Source organism: Alosa pseudoharengus, unplaced genomic scaffold, assembly GCF_046254945.1.
Source record: "Alosa pseudoharengus isolate Yale_2024_CS ecotype anadromous, Long Island Sound unplaced genomic scaffold, YU_APseudo_1.1 YU_APseudo_1.1_scf_20, whole genome shotgun sequence".
In the NCBI taxonomy this organism is placed as follows: Eukaryota; Metazoa; Chordata; class Actinopteri; order Clupeiformes; family Clupeidae; genus Alosa; species Alosa pseudoharengus.
This window is the reverse complement of record NW_027468664.1, coordinates 3,266,082-3,288,189: the sequence shown is the minus strand read 5'-3', so window position 1 is coordinate 3,288,189 and position 22,108 is coordinate 3,266,082. Positions and strand designations below refer to the sequence as shown.

The 22,108-nt window shown below is 43.9% G+C and overlaps 1 protein-coding gene across 2 annotated transcripts in view; it reads left to right on the top strand.

Annotated features, from left to right (window-relative positions):
• Nucleotides 1-22,108, top strand: part of LOC143135895 (uncharacterized) — a 38,433-nt gene that overhangs the window by 12,236 nt on the left and 4,089 nt on the right. The window contains exons 8-10 of one of the 2 annotated variants that reach the window (XM_076296243.1): nucleotides 1,046-1,739; nucleotides 3,010-3,056; nucleotides 5,133-6,501. The exons of the other annotated variant lie outside the window; for it this stretch is intronic. Of the exons in view, the coding sequence (XP_076152358.1) occupies nucleotides 1,046-1,739; nucleotides 3,010-3,056; nucleotides 5,133-6,409 (2,018 nt within the window). The 3' untranslated portion in view covers nucleotides 6,410-6,501. Of the gene's footprint in view, nucleotides 1-1,045; nucleotides 1,740-3,009; nucleotides 3,057-5,132; nucleotides 6,502-22,108 lie in introns of those variants that run through there. 2 annotated transcript variants of the gene reach the window in all.

The window sequence follows — 22,108 nt, the reverse complement described above, 5'->3', positions numbered from 1 at the left end:
CGTTTTGACTATGTTACAACTGATAAAAGCATGACAAATAAAGTAACCAAATCGCTTTGCAATATTTTAGTCCAGAAATACTTATGGGTGTTCATTTACGGTAATGTTAATCACAGTAACGTTACGACCTATCTGCCCTTACTGTTACCACCAGTTTTAATAATTATTTACATTTGCGATCATTACCCATTTCATCTAACAACACCACTGGCATCTTTCTTTGACTATCAGACCCCGAACAGCAATACATTTAAAGCAACACCAAAGAGTTTTTTGTACCTTAAAATAATGTTTCCAAAATCGTTTCAGTGGTTCATCAACTCGTAATAGGGTGAACGGCACTTTCTGCATTTGCTTCGCGGCCCTCTATCGGCTATAACCGCACTATGTAAGTTTGCCGGATCGGGTAGCGGATCTGTAGTTCGATGGAATGAGACTACAAATTTGACTTGCATCTGATGTCGCAATACATCCTACTTTCATAAAATCATGCAACATATTCTACATTGTCTGTGAACATTGTTATTTGCGAAGCTGGTGCTGGATAAACAAATAGTGCGTGCGACTGAGGAAAAGTTCTTTGGTGTTGCTTTAACTACAAAGATGTTATAGCAATCATTATGACATAATGTAATTTGCCGCACGTCTCCTATCTTTATGCCGTCCAGCATGGAGACGTGACGTGACTAAGTCACGTGTTTGCAAAGGGTGAATATTAAGGATATTATCATTATATACGCTTAATATACACTCTGCATTGCTTCATGGAGTTCCTTGCCTCCGCCTCCTCCATTAATTCCATATAGCAGTATACCACTTGTCCATTATCCTAAATGTAAATGTTATCCTTTACATAATATGCATGGTCATTCTGGACAAAGCTTTGTTAGCTCAGTGATTTAACCGTTGTGTTTAAAAGGTTTTATTCATTTTATTTTGTTCTTACACAATAGTATAATTAAAGAAGAAATTCCTTACTGGAGTGGAAGTTTGACGAGGCGTGTGTGTGCGCGTGTGCGTGGTGTTTCTCTTCCTCGGTTCCCAGGCGCCCCCACAGTGCTGGGGGGAATCATCGTCTCCCTGCTCCACACCGGACCACACAGGACTGCCACCAGGGGGCAGATGGACAGCACCACGGGGGGGCAGATGGGCAGCACCACGGGGGGGCAGATGGACAGCACCACGGGGCAGATGGACAGCACCATGGGTAACACTTCCCCTACACAGCATCTCTATCCGCCCCTGAGCAACCCTGTGACATTTGAGGAGATTGTCCTGGAGATCGTTACCAAGACCACGTGTACAGGAATGGAGCTGGGGACGAGTTTAGCTGACGGAGAAGCAGAGGAAGAGCCGGGAGGAGGAGGAGGAGGAGGACACAGGGCAGATGGAGGAGAGGAGGTGTCCGCAGGAGGAGGAGGAGGTCACAAGGCAGGGGAGAGGCAGCAGGGAGGTGTAGAGGAGGTGGACGTGGAAATGACCGAGAGCAGTGGAGGAGAGGAGGAGGAGGAGGAGAGCAGTGACTGGGTGTCCGAGAGGGACAGGATGAGCCAGGGTCAGTCAGGGGAGGCAGAACTCCAACAGGAAACACACGGGCAGGGTTCCACCGCCACTTCTGGTGTGGACGCAAAGCGGGCGACTGGTGGGACTGCTCCTGACTCCGCTGTCCCGGTCGGCCGGAGGAGTTCACAGGAGTTAAAACATGGCCGCAGTTTGGAGTCAAAGAACGTCAACTCCAGGTGAGAGGTACTGAAACACATGGCTAGTTCGTTTGAGATGGTGAAAAAGTGAACTGTTAATGCTGGCTTTTTCTACTGAGACCACAAAAGTACACTGTAGTTCTGCCACGATTAGTCGACTTAGTCGACGTAATCGACCATGAAAATTAGTCGACGAGTCGTTTATCTGTTGACCGCCTATTCATTTTTGGTCTCCCCTCACAAACTGCTCACTCTAATGTTATCAACTCTGTTATTAACTCTTGAAGTACAATGAATGTCCTTGGATGTTAAACAGGCTACTTCGACTTTGGCAGTAATGTTTTAAACCCCGCCATGCACACAAGTGAAGTGTAAATAGCTGCATGCCTGCCTGCCTGCTTTCAGCGCAATTCATTACTAGGCAGAGCTAAGCGGGGGGAGCTAAGCTAAGCGTAGTAGGCTAGTCTATACTCTGACTAATGTCGTATTGTAGAAATGGCAATAAATGAAGTGAAGAGAGTGTCTCACGTTAACAATGCAATGGCGTGTCGTTTATTCATTCATACAAAAACAGTTAAAACAAACATGGCGCCGCCCGTGATATTAACAATCAAGGTGCGCGTGATTTCATGCATGTCATGAAATGTCAAGAGACACCCTTTAACACAGAATGAGATAATACATTGACATGTCGTTCGGAACGCATCTCAGATCGTAGCATAACTCACAACACAGAACACACTTACCACAAGCATGTAGTTAAGTAAGGGGATACATGTCAATAACACAGTATGGTGAATTATGTCCATAGTGTCCACTACTGTATACTATAGCCTAATGGAAATGCAGATACTTATGCTTAGATTGTTAATACATAATGTTTTGAACAGTTTATTTAATGAGCTTCTAACAAAAGTAACAAAAATATTTTCGATATATTTGCTTTTAATAGTCAACGAAATCCACTAACCACTCGGTGAGTTGCACAGTTTTGAAAACGAACGTTAAGGGTTGTTTTAGGACATGTTTGAGTAGCCTACTACAGTATGCCCATTGCCAGCCACCCTGAGAAGTGAAAAGGCGATTCAAAACGAGTCAGAAAAGTCGAGACAGGACCAATCGTCAAAATGTCGGTGTCCACCACTCTAGTTCATCCAAAACAAACCAGAAAAGGGCCTTAAAGTGCTAAAAACCGGAATTTTCCTTTAAAATGGTGGATATAGCGTTTTGGAACCAAACTCTTCAAGTGTGTGTGTCCTGTTTGTGTGTCTTGCTTTGTCTCACTGCTGGCGAATCTTTGTTATTACAGTTCAGCCGTCGGCCCCATTCGAGTATCTGGTGGGGAAAACAGTTCAGGTACATTTTGATCCTTTTGATATAATCTATGAATGAAGCCATCAAAGCATGGCGGTAGATCTGAAATGTTCTTAACTAGGGGTGTGAATCTCTCATGTAAAAGACGATACGATTCGCATCTAGATACATGGGCACGATTCGATACAAGAAAAGATACATGTTTATAAAAAACGATTCAGTACGATTCGATGCGATGCAATTCGATGCAGTTAAAGAATGGAAAGGATTCTGAAAGATTTTTTATCATTTGCTCAAGGTGCACATTAATTTTATATTATCAATTATCATGGTCATGGTTGTCAATTAGGCAAAAAAATGTGTGAATATGATTATCTAAACTGAGGTTTGTTTCATATACTGTATTGAAATAAAAAAAAGAATAGTCTACATTTCAGTCAAACACAGCAGCCAAATACAACATAAAAATACATTTTTATAGACTTTACAGATTTTATAGAGTTATATCTGATTGTTTTCATGGAGCTGTAGCCTTGTTGAGGTAAGACGATACCGAAATAAAATAAAACAGTGCTTAAGACACTCTTGGCCTTTTCTCATATACTGTAGCCTAAGCCTACCCTACAAGAATAAAATAGGCCTACAAATCAATGAACTCTCTGGGCTTATTTTGTTCCAACAGTAGACCTAATGCAGAAACCTATAATGCCACAAGTCTGAGTGAATATGAACAAAATCATTGGCTAATAATTTTTGTGCATCGTTTTAGCAGCAAGGGCCAAATTATTATTTAACATTAAGGAAATCCCTTCATCAAAGGTAAGGCTACTCTATCGTTGCTGTTTAGGAATGCTAAGAGTGTTTAATTTCGCGCTGGATTTCGAAAAACAAAAGCCGACCGAGTGCAAGTTGTCACATGCTTAAGTTGCAGTAGATGTATGGGTAATGAGGTCATTTGACAACTTTGGTCAATGAATGTAACCAAAAACGAACTGCATTACCCACAATTCAATTCAAAACCGGAAGTGGGATGAACGCGCTGCTTGGAACGTAAATGAGAGTCTGAGCGAGCAGAAAAGGTTGTGAACCGATTCATAACAAGTAAATCGATATAACGACCGGTTCATTTCAGTTTTTTTCCGATACGGGGCTTCACGTATCGATGTAGCCGTATCTTACACGTTAAAAATGGATACCGATACGTATCGGTTAATCTTTACACCCCTATTCTTAACTGAATGCTTCTGTTAAAGGCACTGTAAGTGATTCTAAGTAATATCTAGCCTGCAACATTGTTTTGTCACGTTCACGTACACGTGTCACGTTCACGTACACGTGTCACGTACTCACAAGCTGTCCAGTCTTTGCGCACACTGTAGGGCTGCTCGATCATAGCAAAAATCATTCACAAATATTTTGTTCAATATTGAGATCCCGATTATTAAACATGATTTAACTGATTTTGGAACTCATCCACTTCAAAAACTTTTTACAAACACATACATGCAAAACAATGCACAGAACAACTCAAGACAAATGAAGAGCATTGTTGTGAAACTGAAGAGCATTGTTATGAAACTGAATGTAGAAAAATAATCATTATTTTGATTATGTTTTCATAATCATTGGAAATCATAATTAGTTCATTAATTGCACAGCCCTATCACACTGTACACTGAGAGAGTGACTAAGTGTCGCCCCCATTCATTTCACAATCGCAATCTGTCAGAAAAATTGCAATTAAATATTTTTCCCACATCACTCAGCCCAAACAAAAAACACAACGTTGCCTAGCAACTTACAACAACGCAACGTTGCCTAGCATCACTTAAAGCCCCTTTAAAGGGATACTCCACAATTTGGGGAATTACTCATTTTCCAACTCCCCTTGAGTCTATGCCGATTCAATGATTTATGCTAGGCTGGAGCTGTGTGGTATCGCCAGACTCAGAGAACGACTGGATGAAGGTCAATTGTTTAACTCAAGGGGAGGTGGAAAATGGTGGAATACCCCTTTAACTCCCCTCCTGGCGTCTAGTAGTTGTTGTGTACAGTCAGTGGTTTAATCTCTGTGTTGTGTGTACAGTCAGTGGCTTAATCTCTGTTGTGTGCTTGCAGATGAGGCCGCCCAGACATGGTCGTGTCCGCAGTGCCCATTCTCCCACCAGCAGGAGGAGCTAGTGAGGCAGCACCAGGAGCTGGTTCACACTGACCAGACTCAGACAGCGCCCCCCTCAGGCCCGGCCCTGATGGCACACCAGCACACGCACTCGGGGGAGCGACCGTTCACCTGCCAGCAGTGTGACAAGAGCTTCGCGCACAGCCAGGCGCTGGCACGCCATCGCTACACGCACGGTGCTCCACGCCTCTACGAGTGCGGCCGCTGCCCCGAGGTCTTTCCTTCCATAGCGGTCCGCAACGAGCACCGCCGTGCGCAGCACGAGCCCAAGATCTACTGCGCCGAGTGTGACGAGCTCTTCAGTTCGTCATCTGCTCTTCACCAGCACCGTCGTGCACAGCACGCCCTAACGAATCAATGCGCCAAGTGTGACCGGGTCTTCAGTAACCCTGCCAGTCTGAAGTGCCATCTGCGAGTGCACCGCCAGAAGAGGCCCTACAAGTGCCCCGAATGCCCCGCCAGCTTCCGCTGCAATGCCAGCCTCACTTACCACAGCAGCCAAGTGCACCACGCCGAGCGCTCCTACCACTGCACCTGCGGCAAGTCCTTCGTCTACAAGGGGGCGCTGCTGAGCCACCAGCACGAGCACTGCCACTCCAATGAGCAGCCCTTCCACTGCGACGACTGCGGCAAGAGCTTCCTGTCCAAGGACGCGCTGGGGCAGCACATCATGACGACCCACTTTGACGAGAAGCGCTTCCTGTGCCCGCACTGCGGCAAGGTCTTCTACCACCAGCGCAGCCTGGACAGTCATGTGAGAATGCACACGCGTGGGAAAGACTTCCACTGCTCACAGTGCGACAAGACCTTCTTCAAAAGGGAGGGCCTGACCCGGCACGAGCTGACCCACTCGGGTGAGAGGCCCTTCCTGTGCGACGACTGCGGTAAGGGGTTCGTCTCGCAAGGCGAGCTGCAGAAGCACAAGCGATACCACACGGGTCACAAGCCCTTCCGATGCGCGGTGTGCGACAAGAGCTTCGCGCAGTCAGGGCAGCTGACTGTGCACATGCGCTACCACACGAACGCACGGCCGTACTCCTGCCCGTCTTGCTCGAAGCGCTTCAGGACCGCCTACGCCGTCAAGAGACATACGCGCGTACACACAGGCGAGAAGCCCTACGAGTGTGTCGTGTGCCTCGCACGCTTCCAACAGTCCTACCAGCTGAAGGCCCACCGGAAGAAACAACACACCTTAGTCGTGATCAGTGACCCATAACCTTGCCCCTGCGCACCTATTGCAGGATGAAGTGGGTCTGTCTAATGAATGCTTTCTTAAAAATAAATGAATAAAATAAATAGCCTGATTCAGACATCAAATGAATATTCTGAATTATTTGTTTTATGACATTAATAATTTGTTATTTATGTCAGTTTTAGAGTGCTCATCATTCATTCATTCATTCATTCATTTATTTTATTTTCATCTCACACAAATCAACCATATAGGCTACTGTTACATTTTGATACCGAACTGCCTCCTCTAATATAAGTAGCCGTGTCTGCTAAACGAGAAACTAACGTAGAAGTAAGGGACACTTATTTTGAAACTGTAAGGACTTCCTCCCTGCTCCTGTTGTGTAACCTTTCACCCGGATGTAGTTTCTCCGTGTTTAAAAGTTGTCAAATCAAGTTCTCTGGTTGTACACAGAGTCTAGTCTCGTTAAAAACTAGCCTAAATATACCTGGTTTGCTTTTAAATTTGACGTTTAGCTGAAACGGAACCAGCAGCGGTCAACATGGGTAAGATTACACCGTTTTATGTAGGCAAGGCCCATTGTTAGGCTTATAACTGGTAAATGTATCTTATCTTAGCCACTGTCGGAATGTGTCAGGGCAGAACAATATCAAAGTCTGGCTTAATACTGATAAATATGCACTAGCATTTTAAGGTTAAAGCCAATGCAGCAGGACACTCTTTCAATATTATATTGTTCGGCAATCGGCAGACAATTCATAAGCGAGAAGGGACGATGGAAATTTTCTGAGGATAATGTCAGGGGGTCCGGGGGTTTCTCCCCAAGATAAAACTAAAAGAAATGTTGACAGCTAAACACGCCATTTTAACGTTAACACAGTTTTCGGAGGGACAGAAATATCGTCAGAGAAAGCAGCGCCCGTCTTCTATCTTTACTCGCATGGCGTGACAAACTAGCCCCATGCATTTCTATGGAGTATTATTTGAGTGCTGTGTCTCCACATTATAAAGTCTCTGGTAAAAACCCATGCCTGTATATCACTGGGTTATTAATGCATGATAGGCCTACGCTATAATATATTTGTAAGGAAATGTAAAAGACATAGGCCTAGATTAGGTTAATGACAGAACCAAGCTCAAACTCAAAATAAACTTTTGAAGCCTACCTCAGTAAAGCGTTTTTGCAATGGTCTTGCATAGGTTATACCAGCTTAACTAGTGTCAATTTAAAGACCTGTTATTTCCATTTTTTGGATTAGATTAAATCCGGGCTAGATTCCACGCTACTAGTCCCCTATTTCTCTGTTGAATTAACTGCCCCTCTCCGGCCTCGCAGACTGCCCTCTACCCACCCTGGGCTCCCTGCGGCTCCTGGTTCCTCCGCTGCGTCTGGTAGCCGCCTACATGTGGCAGGTGACACGGAGAGGGGACGTGATGCATTATGGGATTCTGGCAGACTTCGTCTCCCTGGTGATGGAGGCGGTCCCGGAGCTGCTCAGTCCGAAGCATGCAGTGGAACTTATTCTGGGTCTGCGAGCCAGGCAGGAGCTAGTGCAGATGAAAACCACCTGGCTACCTGCAGTCTGCTTGAGGCTGTGCATGTTGTCTGTGATTACCAGGCCTGCTGTGTGTCCTGTTCCTGTGCATGTTGTCTGTGATTACCAGGCGTGCTGTGTGCATGTTGTCTGTGATTACCAGGCCTGCTGTGTGCATGTTGTCTGTGATTACCAGGTGTGCTGTGTGTCCTGTTCCTGTGCATGTTGTCTGTGATTACCAGGCGTGCTGTGTGCATGTTGTCTGTGATTACCAGGCCTGCTGTGTGCATGTTGTCTGTGATTACCAGGTGTGCTGTGTGTCCTGTTCCTGTGCATGTTGTCTGTGATTACCAAGCGTTTGTGTGTGTCCTGTTCTATTCTGAAGGATGCCCCTCGCTATGTTGTGTTATACACTACCAGTCAAAAGTTTGGACACACCAACTCTCAAATTTATGTTTTTTTTTTCTTTATCTTTATTTATCCAAGTAGGTCGTTATTATTATGAAATAGCCCACATGGCTTCATGTTGTAAGCAAACAAAAAGTGTAAATAAAGCTACATTTTCAATATTTTAAATTCTTCAAGGTACAGACCTTTTTCTCAGTCTCTCAACCAACTTGATATAGTCAGCTGGAATGGATTTCCAACAGCCTTGATGGATTCCCCATACATTGTGAGCTGCTTGTCTTTCACTGATGTTAATTGAAAAGAATGAAGTTGGCTTTAATAATATCAATTATTGGAAAAGATGTCATAGAGGTAAACAGTGAAGAATATGAAATGTGGCGCATGGACACTATAATATATTTCTAGAGACCTTTGTCTTCTGTCATACTTTGGATGCTGTAGGTATTGTTATACAATGTAGGAAAAAAACACCAAACTTTTGACTGGTAGTGTATGTTCCTGTTCCATGATGTGTTCATGTGATGTCCTCTTCCATGATGTGTTCTGTAGGATGTCCTGTTCTATGTTGGGTTCTATAGAATGTACTGTTCCATGCTGTGTTCCATAGCAACTTCATGTGTTGTGTTCCCTGTTGTAGGTGGTTCTAGAACTGTGCCGTGGGGATCGTGTTGTAGCGTCTGACGAGCTGAAGCTCCACCTGGACAGCATCCAGCTGCTGCTGCCCGCTCTCAGAGCAGAGGTGACCAGCAGGGGGCGCAGTTACCCAGCAGCACATGACCAGCAGGGGGCGCAGTTACCCAGCAGCACATGACCAGCAGGGGGCGCAGTTACCCAGCACACATACTAATGACCAGCAGGGGGCACAGTTGGCGCAGTTACCCAGCACACATACTAATGACCAGCAGGGGGCACAATTACCCAGCAGGACACATGCTGTGACCAGCAGGAGGTGCATTTACTCAGCAGCACACATGCTGTGCTAGTGGTGACCAGCAGGGGGCGCAGTTACCCAGCAGCACACATGCTGTGCTAGTGGTGACCAGCAGGGGGCGCAGTTACCCAGCAGCACTGCTAATGAGGCCTTTAGGCTGATTCAGACTCTGGGTGCGTGACGTGAGCGTGTCAGCTGCGCGGCGCCGAAAACGTGTGCATGCAAGAAATAGGGCCGACGCTATTGGAAGAGCTTCCATTGAAAACAGAAAGTGATGAGATGTTTTTTACATTACATTTAGTAGACATCTCTTGACCAAAGTGACTTACATATGTCAGCTATATTACAAGGGATCACATTGTCCCCGGAGCAACTTGGGGTTAAGTGCCTTGCTCAAGGGCACACTGGTGGAAGCTGGGAATTGAACCCACATCTTTCAGGCTACTGCACGCAGGCCCAGCTCCTTAACCACTACACTACCACTGCCCCCCATGTTTTAATAGGCAGAGAGGTTGACGCAGCGGCATTATGTTCAATGGCACGCACAAGAGCAGGCCTGCCCCTGCACCGAGCAAGGCGCTGTTAAAGCGGCATTTTGCCTCCTGTGCGTGCCATGTTGAACTTGACTTGTACTCCGCACAATGACAAAGTTGACTCTAGTCTGCTCTGCTCTGCCCTCATCTCATCTCACACTATATTCCTGCCCATACTTTGGCACATAAAACCAGAGCATCTATAATCAAAATAATCAAATGTGCGTCAGGTCACTAGGGATAGTGAAATGTGCGTCAGGTCGCTAGGGATAGTGAAATGTGCGTCAGGTCGCTAGGGGTGGTGATTGTATTTCTATTGCAGTGATTGTATTTCTATTGCAGTGATTGTATTTCTATTGCAGTTTCCTCTATCTGTTTTCGCTGTGATTTTTGTTGTTGTTGTTGTTGATACAATTTAAGTGTAAGGCTAGGTTTTTACATATTTTTTTAAAGAGGGGAATAGGGTTGACTGACTGTAAGGGCTCTCTGTTGTTCAGGATGGCAGCCTTGGTGATTCAGAGACTGGCTTTATGAAGCTGGTTCAAACACTCCTCGAGGACTCCGAGGAGAGAAAGAGCTTCTTCCAGGTGAGAGCCCTTGCATAAGCTAAACACACAGGGCTGGACTTGCCATCTGGCACACCGGGCATTTTCCCGGGGGGGTGGGGGGTGGGGTGGGGATAAACGGGCCATTGTTATATAGACTAAAGGAATAGGATCCAGAATAAAGGACTATGATCAATCATCAAAACATTATTATACATAATGCACAGTAGGCGACACATGGCCTAGCCATTAGTTATAATTATTTAATGTACAGAAACATTATATTATTATAATTATTTAATGTACACAAACATCAACATACACACCTTTTATTTGGCCATGCAAAACGCAAACATCACAATTGCCCAGACGTCAGTGCTACGTCCAAACCTATATGATTTCTTATAGTAGCCTACTGTAGGTTAAAAGAAAAGTTTAAACAAAAGGCGTGGTTGTATTGTCCACGATATTCACAGAGTAGCCTAATTCAGTCCAGCGCAAGGTTGAAATAACTGATGGAATATGCAGTCTATGCTGAACCGAACCTAAAACAGCATGTTAAGACATTTCACGCATTTCAACCTACTTTCTGTGGAAATTGCATAAAATATTGACCTATAGCAAAGCCTAAAAATATTATGAACATGGAGTATTCCCAGTTATTGACCCTTTCTAATGAGGTCATTTGAGAGCTCTCGAAACATGAATGAGCATGTTAAAGTTGGCATGGTAGTTGATGATGATGATTCCAGCATATGCAGATCTTTTCTTGGTCTATCTACTGTAGGTACTTTCTGCTGTAGAGTTGGAAATGACTGACCTCTGCTGTAAAGGTGTGTGTGTGTGTGTGTGTGTGTGTGTGTGTGTGTGTGTGCAGGACGTGTTTCCGGATGTGTGTGGCTCCCGTTATGATGAGGTGCTGCAGGTTCTCATGTGGGACTTCCTCAGGAGACTGGAGAAGCTGCTGCCAGTCCCTGATCTGCTGCAGGTCAGTCAAGCCCAGATACACAGTGATCATTTACATGCTTTAGGATTAGACCAGATACATAGTGATCATTTACATGCTTTAGGATTAGACCAGATACATAGTGATCATTTACATGTCTCTTTAGGATTCGACCAGATACATAGTGATCATTTACATGTCTCCTTAGGATTAGACCAGATACATAGTGATGTTCATTTACATGTCTCTTTAGGATTAGCCCAGATACATAGTGATCATTTAAATGTCTCCTTAGGATTAGACCAGATACATCCACATTTAAACCAGCACACCAGATACATCCACATTTAAACCAGCACACCAGATACATCCACGTTTAAACCAGCACAGACCAGATACATCCACATGTGTCATAGCTGACTGTGTTAAATCTTGTGTCATGGCTGACTGTGTTAAATCTCTTGCAGGTTGTGTCGTAGCTGACTGTGTTAAATCTCTTGTGTCGTGGCTGACTGTGTTAAAGCGATGGTTCGGAGTAATTTCACCCTAGGGTCCTGTGCACCATGACCCCGAGCCAAACACCCTCCCAGAACCTTTTTTCCCTTGGTCGAGTAGCGCTGTCAGAAACTAATGACGTTCTGCAGTCGTAATGGAACCAACTTTTATTTCGTAAATTACCCCACTAATAATGCCCTGAATGGTACGAAACTTCTACAGTAGTACAACTATGACCTTTAGTCCAATAACGAGGCATTAGAAAGTTAGCTATAGCAAAGCCTAAAAATATTATGAACATGGAGTATTCCCAGTTATTGACCCTTATAATGAGGTCATTTGAGAGCTCTCGAAACATGAAGGAGCATTTTAACTTGGCATGGTAGTTGATGATGATTCCATTATATGCAGATCTTTTCTTGGTCTATCTACGGTAGGTACTTTCTGCTGTAGAGTTGGAAGTGACTGACCTCTGCTGTAAAGGTGTGTGTGTGTGTGTGCAGGACGTGTCATCAACGTTTTTTGGTATATCCAGTTTTTAATATTTTTTTCCGAAGTGTTTACAACTTAGTGTTAACTAATAATTGTTGCAAACTGGACTACGAACAAAATATTAGTGCATTCCTGGATCTACATCCTTATGCATGCTTTCTGCCAGGACTTTTCCCAAATCACGGAAGAAACGTCGACGCGGCGGTATAGTAGCAGATGCAGAGGCAAGTGTTATTTAAATAAACTCCTTAAAACTCCTGGTGCACTTACAAACTTTCTAATGCCTCGTTATTGGACTAAAGGTCATAGTTGTACTACTGTAGAAGTTTCGTACCATTCAGGGCATTATTAGTGGAGTAATTTACGAGAAAAAATTTGGTTCCATTACGACTGCAGAACGTCATTAGTTTCTGACAGCGTTACTCGACCAGGGTTCGACCAAGGGAAAAAAGGTTCTGGGAGGGTGTTTGGCTCGGGGTCATGGTGCAAAGGACCCTAGGGTGAAATTACTCCGAACCATCACTTTAAATCTCTTGTAGGTTGTGTCGTAGCTGACTGTGTTAAATCTCTTGTAGGTTGTGTCGTAGCTGACTGTGTTAAATCTCTTGTACAGTGGGCATCGCTTTCAAATGACCACTTCAGTCGCGCATTACGAGGCGTGAAGCTGCGTGAAGCTTTAGTACCACTTTCAGCCACTGTGCATCGCTCTGCCACTGTACATCGCTCTGTCAGTAGCCTGACGCCCCTTCTGAAAAAGCAGGAGGCTACCAAACATAATTGTTACCGAGAGGAATCCCAGCCTACGAATTCAATAACAAAATAAATCATGCATAATTAAACATTACCTCGATTAAGGCTACTTGGGTATGGCTTAAGGCTTGACTACACGGTGGTAGCGAAAATCGAAATCTGCTATGTTATTGTCAGTGTTGGGGGCAATGCAACTACGCAAATCAAAACAGTGTCTTAATTTGCCCTACTTCTTGACTGCAATGTAGTCAATTGACTGCTTGACATGTCATTTTTATTTTTCTGTACAATAAACACATACATCTGCTTTATGCCGCAGAATTACATTCATATTTGGCTGACTGCAGACGCGCCACTTCTCTCCCGATATTCCAAGATTAAGATAGTAGCCTATACAAAAAGCATACCATCATAAAAATTTGTTAAAACGAATAGCTATTTGCAATTTGACAAAACACTGGTCCTCATTTTGCGAATGCGAGGACGATATGAGCCTGTTGCATTTAGTTAGATATCCGAGTCACGCATGTTTGAAAACCACTGGCTCGTAATCACAATAATTTAACATTAGCCTACTTCATCATGTCCCCATGCCTACATTTTTGTGAGTAGCATAGAGATCGTTAAAAACAATAAAGTAGCCTATGTCTCTCCGTTTGGGACATCGAAAACTTATATTTTTAATGGGGTAGACTACCGTCGGAGATGCTGACTGGCAAAGGCCTCGGGATAACACGTTATCTCACAAGTTACCTGCAGTCCAGAGCAATATTCTGATGATCGGCGATGATATCGGCAAATGTTTGTTTTCCAAAGTAAGAATTTCACTTGACCATGCACCTTCGACAATGAATAGCTCATTACACTTGTTACTGTTAAACGTAGGCCTAAACATTATTCTGTGTCCTAAAACTGGCATATTTTATGGCATTGTGTCATGTACACACATTGGATTGTGTTATTACTTGAACATCACACATATCCACAGCTGTGGTAGGCCTATCAGGGGCAGGAGGATTACTGTTAGCGCAGGCTTTATATAAAATTCTTCAACAGAAGGCCTCGAATGCAGGCTTGCCCTGTGGTTTGCGCAGCCTACAGTAAATAACAGACCCGCCACAATGTGCGGTATGATGCTTTTGGTGCCCTAAGCACACTGCATGTTCTTAAATAACAATGATCATCAGTAATATTCGACCATTCATTTGTGTAAATGGGCAAGCGTGACCACCTTGATTGGCTGATGATTGTAACGTGGGCATGATTCCAAACACCTAGTGACAGATGACAGGTCTCAGAATGCGTGCGCTAGCCTACACAAGGACGGAAGATGATGAATAATTCACAAAGGCTTTTATCTTACCACTAGGAGTAGGCTATTCCTAAATCACACTAAAAGATTTTAGCTTGGAGTTTTTTCTTAAAAGTTATTCACAAAGCCTTTCAGACAACTCCTAAACTAGGAGTGAGTCTTCGTTGCTATAGATGACATCATTACTCATGCACGAGCTTGACTGAAGTGACCACCTTGATTGGCTGACGATTGTAACGCGGGAATGATTCCAAACACCTCCCTTCCGATGATGACTGACAGGTGACAGGTCGGAGAATGCGTGCGCTTCACAAGTAGTGAGAAGGACGAAAGATGATTAATAACTGAATAAAAAGGCCTAGCCTAAATGAATAAAGAGTAAGGCAAAACAAATAGCCTAGTAGCCTAATGAAACATAGGCCTATGGATTGATGCAGTATCTTTGCAACATTATTAAATTAATCTGTCACCATATGCCTAGGCTACGTTTGCAAAGAGAACATTTTAATTTGATTCACAATGAAATGTTACATTTAATTTACATGTTAACAATGAGTAGTTTTGGTTGTTGTTGGTGGCGTTATTGCATTCCTTTTATGAATGCAAAATTGTTCCCTCGCGATTGGAAGCTCCTGTTGCCGCATAGCGCATTTCAAAACATGCCACAAAAAGCTGTTTATGAATAGGTCTTAGTGAGTTAGGAGTCCTCTCGACTTCTTTTAAGCTGTCCCAGACTTTTATGTGCTACTTTTAGGTCTAAAATGCTTTGTGAAATTACTTTTTGTGAAAAAAATTAGGAGTCCTAAAGTTAGGAGTGACACGCCCATTATTTTTAGGAGTTGCTCCTAAATTCGCCAGTTAGGAGCTACTTTTAGCCTTAAAATTCTTTGTGAATACGGCCCCTGAATAAAAAGGCCTAGCCTAAATGAATCAAGAATAAGGCAAAACAAATAGCCTAGTAGCCTAATGAAACGTACGGATTGATGTAGTATCTTTGTAACATTATTAAATTATTCTGTTACTATGCCTACGTTTGCAAAAGAGAACATTTTAATTTGATGCACAATAATGTTACATTTAATTTACATTTTGACAATGATTAGCCTGGTTTTGGTTGTTGTTGGTGGCGTTATTGCATGTTAGTTATGCCTACAATGCAAAATTGCTTCCTCACTATTGAAAGCTGCATAGGATTTCAAAACACGGCAAAATGCTGCAGGTTTGTGAATAGGTCTGTGAGTTCTTTTAAGCTGTCAGAGGTGGGAAGGTGTGATTTGTTGGGGGGCAGGGCCGGATTAACTGGTCACAAATGTCTGATGGCCCCCCTTCCCCCCCAGCCAACGTGAATCGGGTGGTCAGTTAATAGGCTGAAGATTTTTCCTGCCATCTAAGGCAGCGGTCCCCAACCACCGGGCCGCGGCCCGTACATTCCTAACAGGGCTGTAGCCTACGACATGAGTTTAAAAAAAATGCATGCAAACTAAACTCAATTTAATTCGCAATAATGTCACGTTTTTACATGGCATAGGCCTATGTACGTAGTGCACGCATGTTTGCATTTTGCACGCATGTTTGCATTTTGCAAGGTCTATTTTCTTACTTCTGTCCCGCCTTCAACACTTTACATATTGCCTTCAGCGCTGCGCAGCCTCAGGTCAGCTCACTTCACTTGATCAGTTCTTGGCGAACGGTAGTGTCACACGAAGTTAGCTAAACTGCTAGAATGAGCAACAAGAAACAAGCATCTTTAGCAGACACTGGCCAGGGTGTTTAAGTTGCGAGAGCCGCTGCAGAGATTTCTTACAGAAAAAAAGTCACCGTTAGCTGCACATTTTAGTGATGAGAACTGGGTGTCAAAACTCGCTTACCTGTGTGGCATATTCGGGTTGCTTAATGACCTCAACCTGTCACTCCAGGGGAGAATGACGACTGTCTTTAAACTGGCAGATAAAGTCGCTGCATTTAAAGCCAAGCTTGATTTGTGGGGACGAATGGGGACGGGGTGTATTTGATATGTTCCAAACAGTAGTGGGGGTTTTGGGAGACTGAGGCAGGGCCCTTTCTCTTGCAGCTGGTGCGCGATCACCTTGTTGCGCTTTCAAATGAGTTTGAGCGTTAGGCTACTTCCCATCCTCCAAAGATCGGTATGCCCAATGAAAATAAATTAACGCAACGCAATGCAACACAACACAGACACCGCTTCTCTCGCGTCAGTCACTGACATGAACGAAACACAGAAGCCGCTTCTCTCACGGCAGTCACTGACAGTAGCCTAGAATAAATGCATGGGGAAAAACACTTCCCCATGACAAAGACATCGTAAAACACTGAAAGTTAATATTTTGTCACTAGCAACATATCGGAACTCCCCCTATTACCGTCGGTCCCGTATTTCCACCGTCTTGCGTGTAGGCTACGTGTCACTTATATCCATTTCTATACAAACCAAGACAGCGGACTCCTAAAGAGACGCAACCACCCACACCATAGGTGTATCTAAATGTACCAAAATGACATTTTACCGTGACTCAAAGAGCTGTAAACAGTGTTGTAAGGCTGCGTGTACACAACCGCTTGGAGCTCCAGTGGAATTTTAATTTCACGACAAGAATTCTCGGTCTAACCGTCCATGTGCCGTTAAGAACCAAACCAGATTTTGTTCAAATCTACACACCTATGGCTACTGAAAAATGTAAGGTTAATTTAGCAAATGTTATTTTGAAGTGTTAAAAAACATCGTTGTTTTAGAATTTCTGAACAAAAGTGGTGATAATTGGGGGTGTTACGATACATCTGTCCTTTGTCAAATGTGTTATGTTCCAAGTAGCCTATGCGTAATTCTGCTGCATAAAGTTGTATGTTTATGACATTCAAGCAAGGAAAACGATGATTTGAAGACATCTGTTTCGTTGGAAGGGCAAGGGGTAGCAACAGGGCAACACACAGACAGGCCCGATGGCAGGGTTGTTATGAGAGTATTAAAATCTGGGATAGCCTATTCTACGGCAAGACAGCGGGGAAAAGTTAAAATACGTGATAAACACGGAAAAAGTTGGCATGCATTGTTTCGGTCCCCATGCACAGGGGTTATTTGTCATATTATAATTCACATATGATTATTTGTGAAATTGTGCAAACAGGCGCAACACATTTGAAAAGGAAGGACTGGTAGCATGCAAGCTCACGAAAGATTGATTTAAGAACGTTATCACAGTGTGTGGCTGTGGCGCAAAGCAGCGCGGGCGGAAGACATGCGACAATTGGCAAGGGGAGGGTCATGTCTTTTTTAACAATTCTGTCGGAGGGTCATTGAACAATTTCTAGCAGGCAACTTTTGACTGAAGCACTCAAAATTCCTCCGGTGGCCCCTTCAATAAATAACAAACAGTCCCTAGATTGCTGCTGGGCTATATGTCTTGGTTCGTGTCCGTTCACAACTCATTGCCGTCAAACGCGTAGCCTATCTCGCGGATTGGGAAGAGCACTAAATGCTCTACTGAATAAGCACGAAGTCAAACCTTTAAATGAAAAACACTCTTTAATAATCAAAAAAAATAAACCGCTAATGAAGTAAACTTGTGACCTTAAAAAATCGTTTATCGCCTGTAACTCCGTGATAACAGGACGTAACAGGAAGGCATTTGGCTGAGCAACGGAGGTTAATATGCTCTATATTTTGTCCAAATGATGTCTGTCTATCATCGTTGCACTCGGAGAAAACCAGAATGTTTAATTTGTCCTGCGTTTCTTCTACGGCTGCAAACGGGATTCACTCGCAGTTAACCAAATATTTCTTTATTAGGGCAGGGCAGGCATATTTCTGGCTATTAAATTATTTCTAAACCAGTCTGCTAAAGTCTGTAGTGAAGTAGGGTTTTCCAGGCTCCATTTCTTTTTACGAGACACCCTGCTCACTTGAGCCATCTACTGGTTGTTTGGGTTGTTGCAGCGTCTCACTGGAAAAATACAAATTAAAGTCGCGTGATCCCACGCGCGGACCGCGAGTGAAGCTGGCCAAGTCGAAGCACTGCCCACTATAGGTTGTGACATGGCTGAGTGTGTTAAATCTCTTGTTGGTTGTGTCGTAGCTGACTGTGTTAAATCTCTTGCAGGTTGTGTCGTAGCTGACTGTGTTAAATCTCTTGCAGGTTGTGTCGTGGCTTGACGGCTCTGCTGCGTTGGCCGCTGACTGCACTGAGTGCATCACCCACCCTGAGAATCTGAAGGCCTTAACCCAGTGCACTGAGGTCCTCGCTCGCCTGGATCCTCCTAGTAGGTGCTTTAGTCAGACATCACCATGTGTCCTAGTTAGGGGACAGACATCACTATGTGTCCTTGTTAGGGGACAGACATCACCACGTGTCCTAGTTAGGGGGTATACATCACTATGTGTCCTTGTTAGGGGGCAGACATCACCACGTGTCCTAGTTAGGGGGTATACATCACCAGGTGTCCTTGTTAGGGGGCAGATATCACCATGTGTCCTAGTTAGGGGGTATACATCACTATGTGTCCTTGTTAGGGGGTATACATCACTATGTGTCCTTGTTAGGGGGCAGTATTACATTAATACACAGGATTAGGTGTTATAATCCCTTGTGCCAAAATCCAAGGTAAAAACACATTCAGAAGCACCTGCCCAAATTAACTTAAAAAAAGTACGCTAACCACCAATCTGCCAACCAATGGTCACAAACACAAGACAAATGGCCCATCTAACAGCAGTATACAGTATGCAGCATGTCATTGGGGTTATCAAGTGGGCATTCACCGATGTTTCGTTAAGTTAGGCCCACGACACCTCATGAAGGCTTAACAGTGAAACCAGCGTCCTGGAGACACTCCCCTCCATGTTGCCACCATATTACCACATTGAAATATCCAATATATATCCAAAATACTCTTAACTAACCAAGGCATGGTCTAGGTTGGTTAGGTTGGTCCGTCCCGTTGATGCGGACTGAACCATAACTCTAAAAGCCCTAACCAACCACCATCAACCTAGGCACGGTCTGTCACAAACACAAACAAATGAGCCAGTTAGCTTACTTTAGCTTTCGCCCCATCACAAACACAAACAAATGAGCCAGTTAGCTTACCTTAGCTTGTGCCCCATCACAAACACAAACAAATGAGCCAGTTAGCTTACCTTAGCTTGCGCCCCATTACAAACACAAACAAATGAGCCAGTTAGCTTACCTTAGCTTGCGCCCCATCACAAACACAAACAAATGAGCCAGTTAGCTTACCTTAGCTTGCGCCCCAGGAAGTAAAACTTCTCCTTACCCACAACCATTTACTTGCTCATTCTGCTGCCAAGCACACGTTATTAATCACCTACCTTAGACTCCACAAATGCCCAATTCAGACAGCAAGCCAATAGCAGATCTGGCCACAAACCCTCGTGCGCCGATTTTAATAGGCCTTAGTCGTGCACTCCAACCTCACTGGGCTGCCTCCTCTGCTATTTCAGTGTATTTCGCTCTCTTCAGCTCATTGGCCTCTTCCACTCTGTCTTCCCAAGGAACAGTGAGTTCAATGAAATTAACTATCTTCTCTGAATCCGACCACAGAAGTAATTAATCCGATCTAGTGCTCACTATATGTGGAGGTACCGCCATCTGCTGGACAAGATCTACCTTTATTTCCCAGCCCACTCCATTTTTCAACTCGCTGGTTTTACACCTGACCTTTGCGGAACAAGGTTTATCCCCCTGACATACAAAGTTAATTTGCCTAACCCCTTTACTAGCTGCTAATGAATTGAATTCTCTCCGTTTATCCTCAATTGCCGCTGCCAAACATTTCAATACCTAATTATGACTCCACATATACCACCCCTGAGTGAGACTGACCTTGCACCCTGATAGGATATGGTGGAGGCTGCCCACACACAAGCAAAGTGTGCATTTATCATCCTCACCAAACCATTTACTTAAGTTCTAGGGAGATGGAAGCACATCATACGTAGCACCTAACATAAATCTGATCCTACAAGCTTCCATGCCCCATAGATCTTTCCATTTAATCAGTCTTTTTTCCACCCTTTCCCAGTTCACCCACTGGCCTTGTTTTGCCTGCGACACTGCCTTAGTACATCTTACAGTCTCCTCCTGTCTATGCATTTCCTCCACTACCATGTTCCTCTTTTCTCCTGTAGAAGCCTTGACTAACTCATGTTGCCGTTTCAATAATCCCAAATCTTTCCTTACCATAGCTATAAATGTCTTCCATTTTCTCTAATTTGTTTTCAGCTGTCCCCTTGAGCTGACCCATGCTGATGCTGACCAAATCACTAACATCTTCCCATATTCTACCTTCTGCTGCACCTGGCCACCTGACCCCAGGCCTATGACCATTAATCTTCTCCCTGCTTGGCTGGCTGGCCTCTCTTTCTGCCTCAGTGCAAGAACCTTCCTCAACATCAGGGGTGCTAATGTCCTGCGAACTGTGGGTTACTTCCAGTCGCTGAACTTCAACCGACTGACTTGATGCACTTCTTAAGACTCACCACCATCAACATCACTACTGTATGTGTCCTAGTTAGGGGGCAGACATTACCATGTGTCCTAGTTAGGGGGTATACATCACCATGTGTCCTAGTTAGGGGTCAGACAGCACTACGTATGCAGTGTGCAGTTTCTTTTTTAGGGGACAGACATCACCTTGTGTCCTAGTTAGGGGGTATACATCACCATGTGTCCTAGTTAGGGGACAGACATCACTATGTGTCCTTGTTAGGGGGTATACATCATCATTAGGGCTGTAACGATTTAGGATTCGAAACCGAAATCGCGACATTCATATCCACGATACTGTGTCGCGGTGTGAAAAGGTAGAATCGCGACACGCAGTGCTTTGCAGCTTATGCGGCCGCAAAAGAAACCCACAACTCCCGCTTTACTTATCGGTAGCCTACGTTGTCCAAAAACAAATAAATAAATAAATAATAATTTCATACCTCTCCTTACTTTCATTGTAGACTATGTGTACAACTTTACCGAACAGTATAGAAGTAAACCCCATCTCCTTGCCCCGCTCTCTCTCGCGCTCCCTCACTCTCCCTCCCTCTCTCTCCTGCTCAATGAACACGCGCGACTTTAATAAAACATTCACAATCGTGAAAACAAGGAGCATAGACGACTAGCTAAATTACTATTAAATCCGCTTAGCATCATTAGCATGCTGCACATATTTGTTTAAAACTCTTGCATTGAAGTTGACTGATCATCTCAATACCAACGTTTCCCAAAAGGGCCTGTCCCAAGGAGAACAAGTATTACCTTGAAACTTAAACACACATGGGGAAACTGAACAGTCCAATCAGTAGACTATGATAGGCTAAGCTATATGCTACTTTGTTTACAATATTTCCAGGCTTCAACCAGACAGCTGAATTAAAGAGGTAGAGTTGTAATAAAAAATAGTAGGCCTAGGCTATAGGCTAATCTGCATAAAGTGTGCTGTCATAAATATCAGTCATTCAGAAAAATATTTTTATATCAGGATATAAAATAATAGATTATATTGTAATCCTCTGGTGTTCTAAGGGAGGCTATTAAAATGTTATTTAATAAAATGTCTAGCCCCCCCCCCAAAAAAAAAGAAGAAGAAAAAAGAAAAATCGAGATTTGTATCAAACCGTGGGTCAAAAATCGTGATACAAACCGAATCGTGAGGTTGGTGTATCGTTACAGCCCTAATCATCATGTGTCCTAGTTAGGGGGTATACATCATCATGTGTCCTAGTTAGGGGGTATACATCGCCATGTG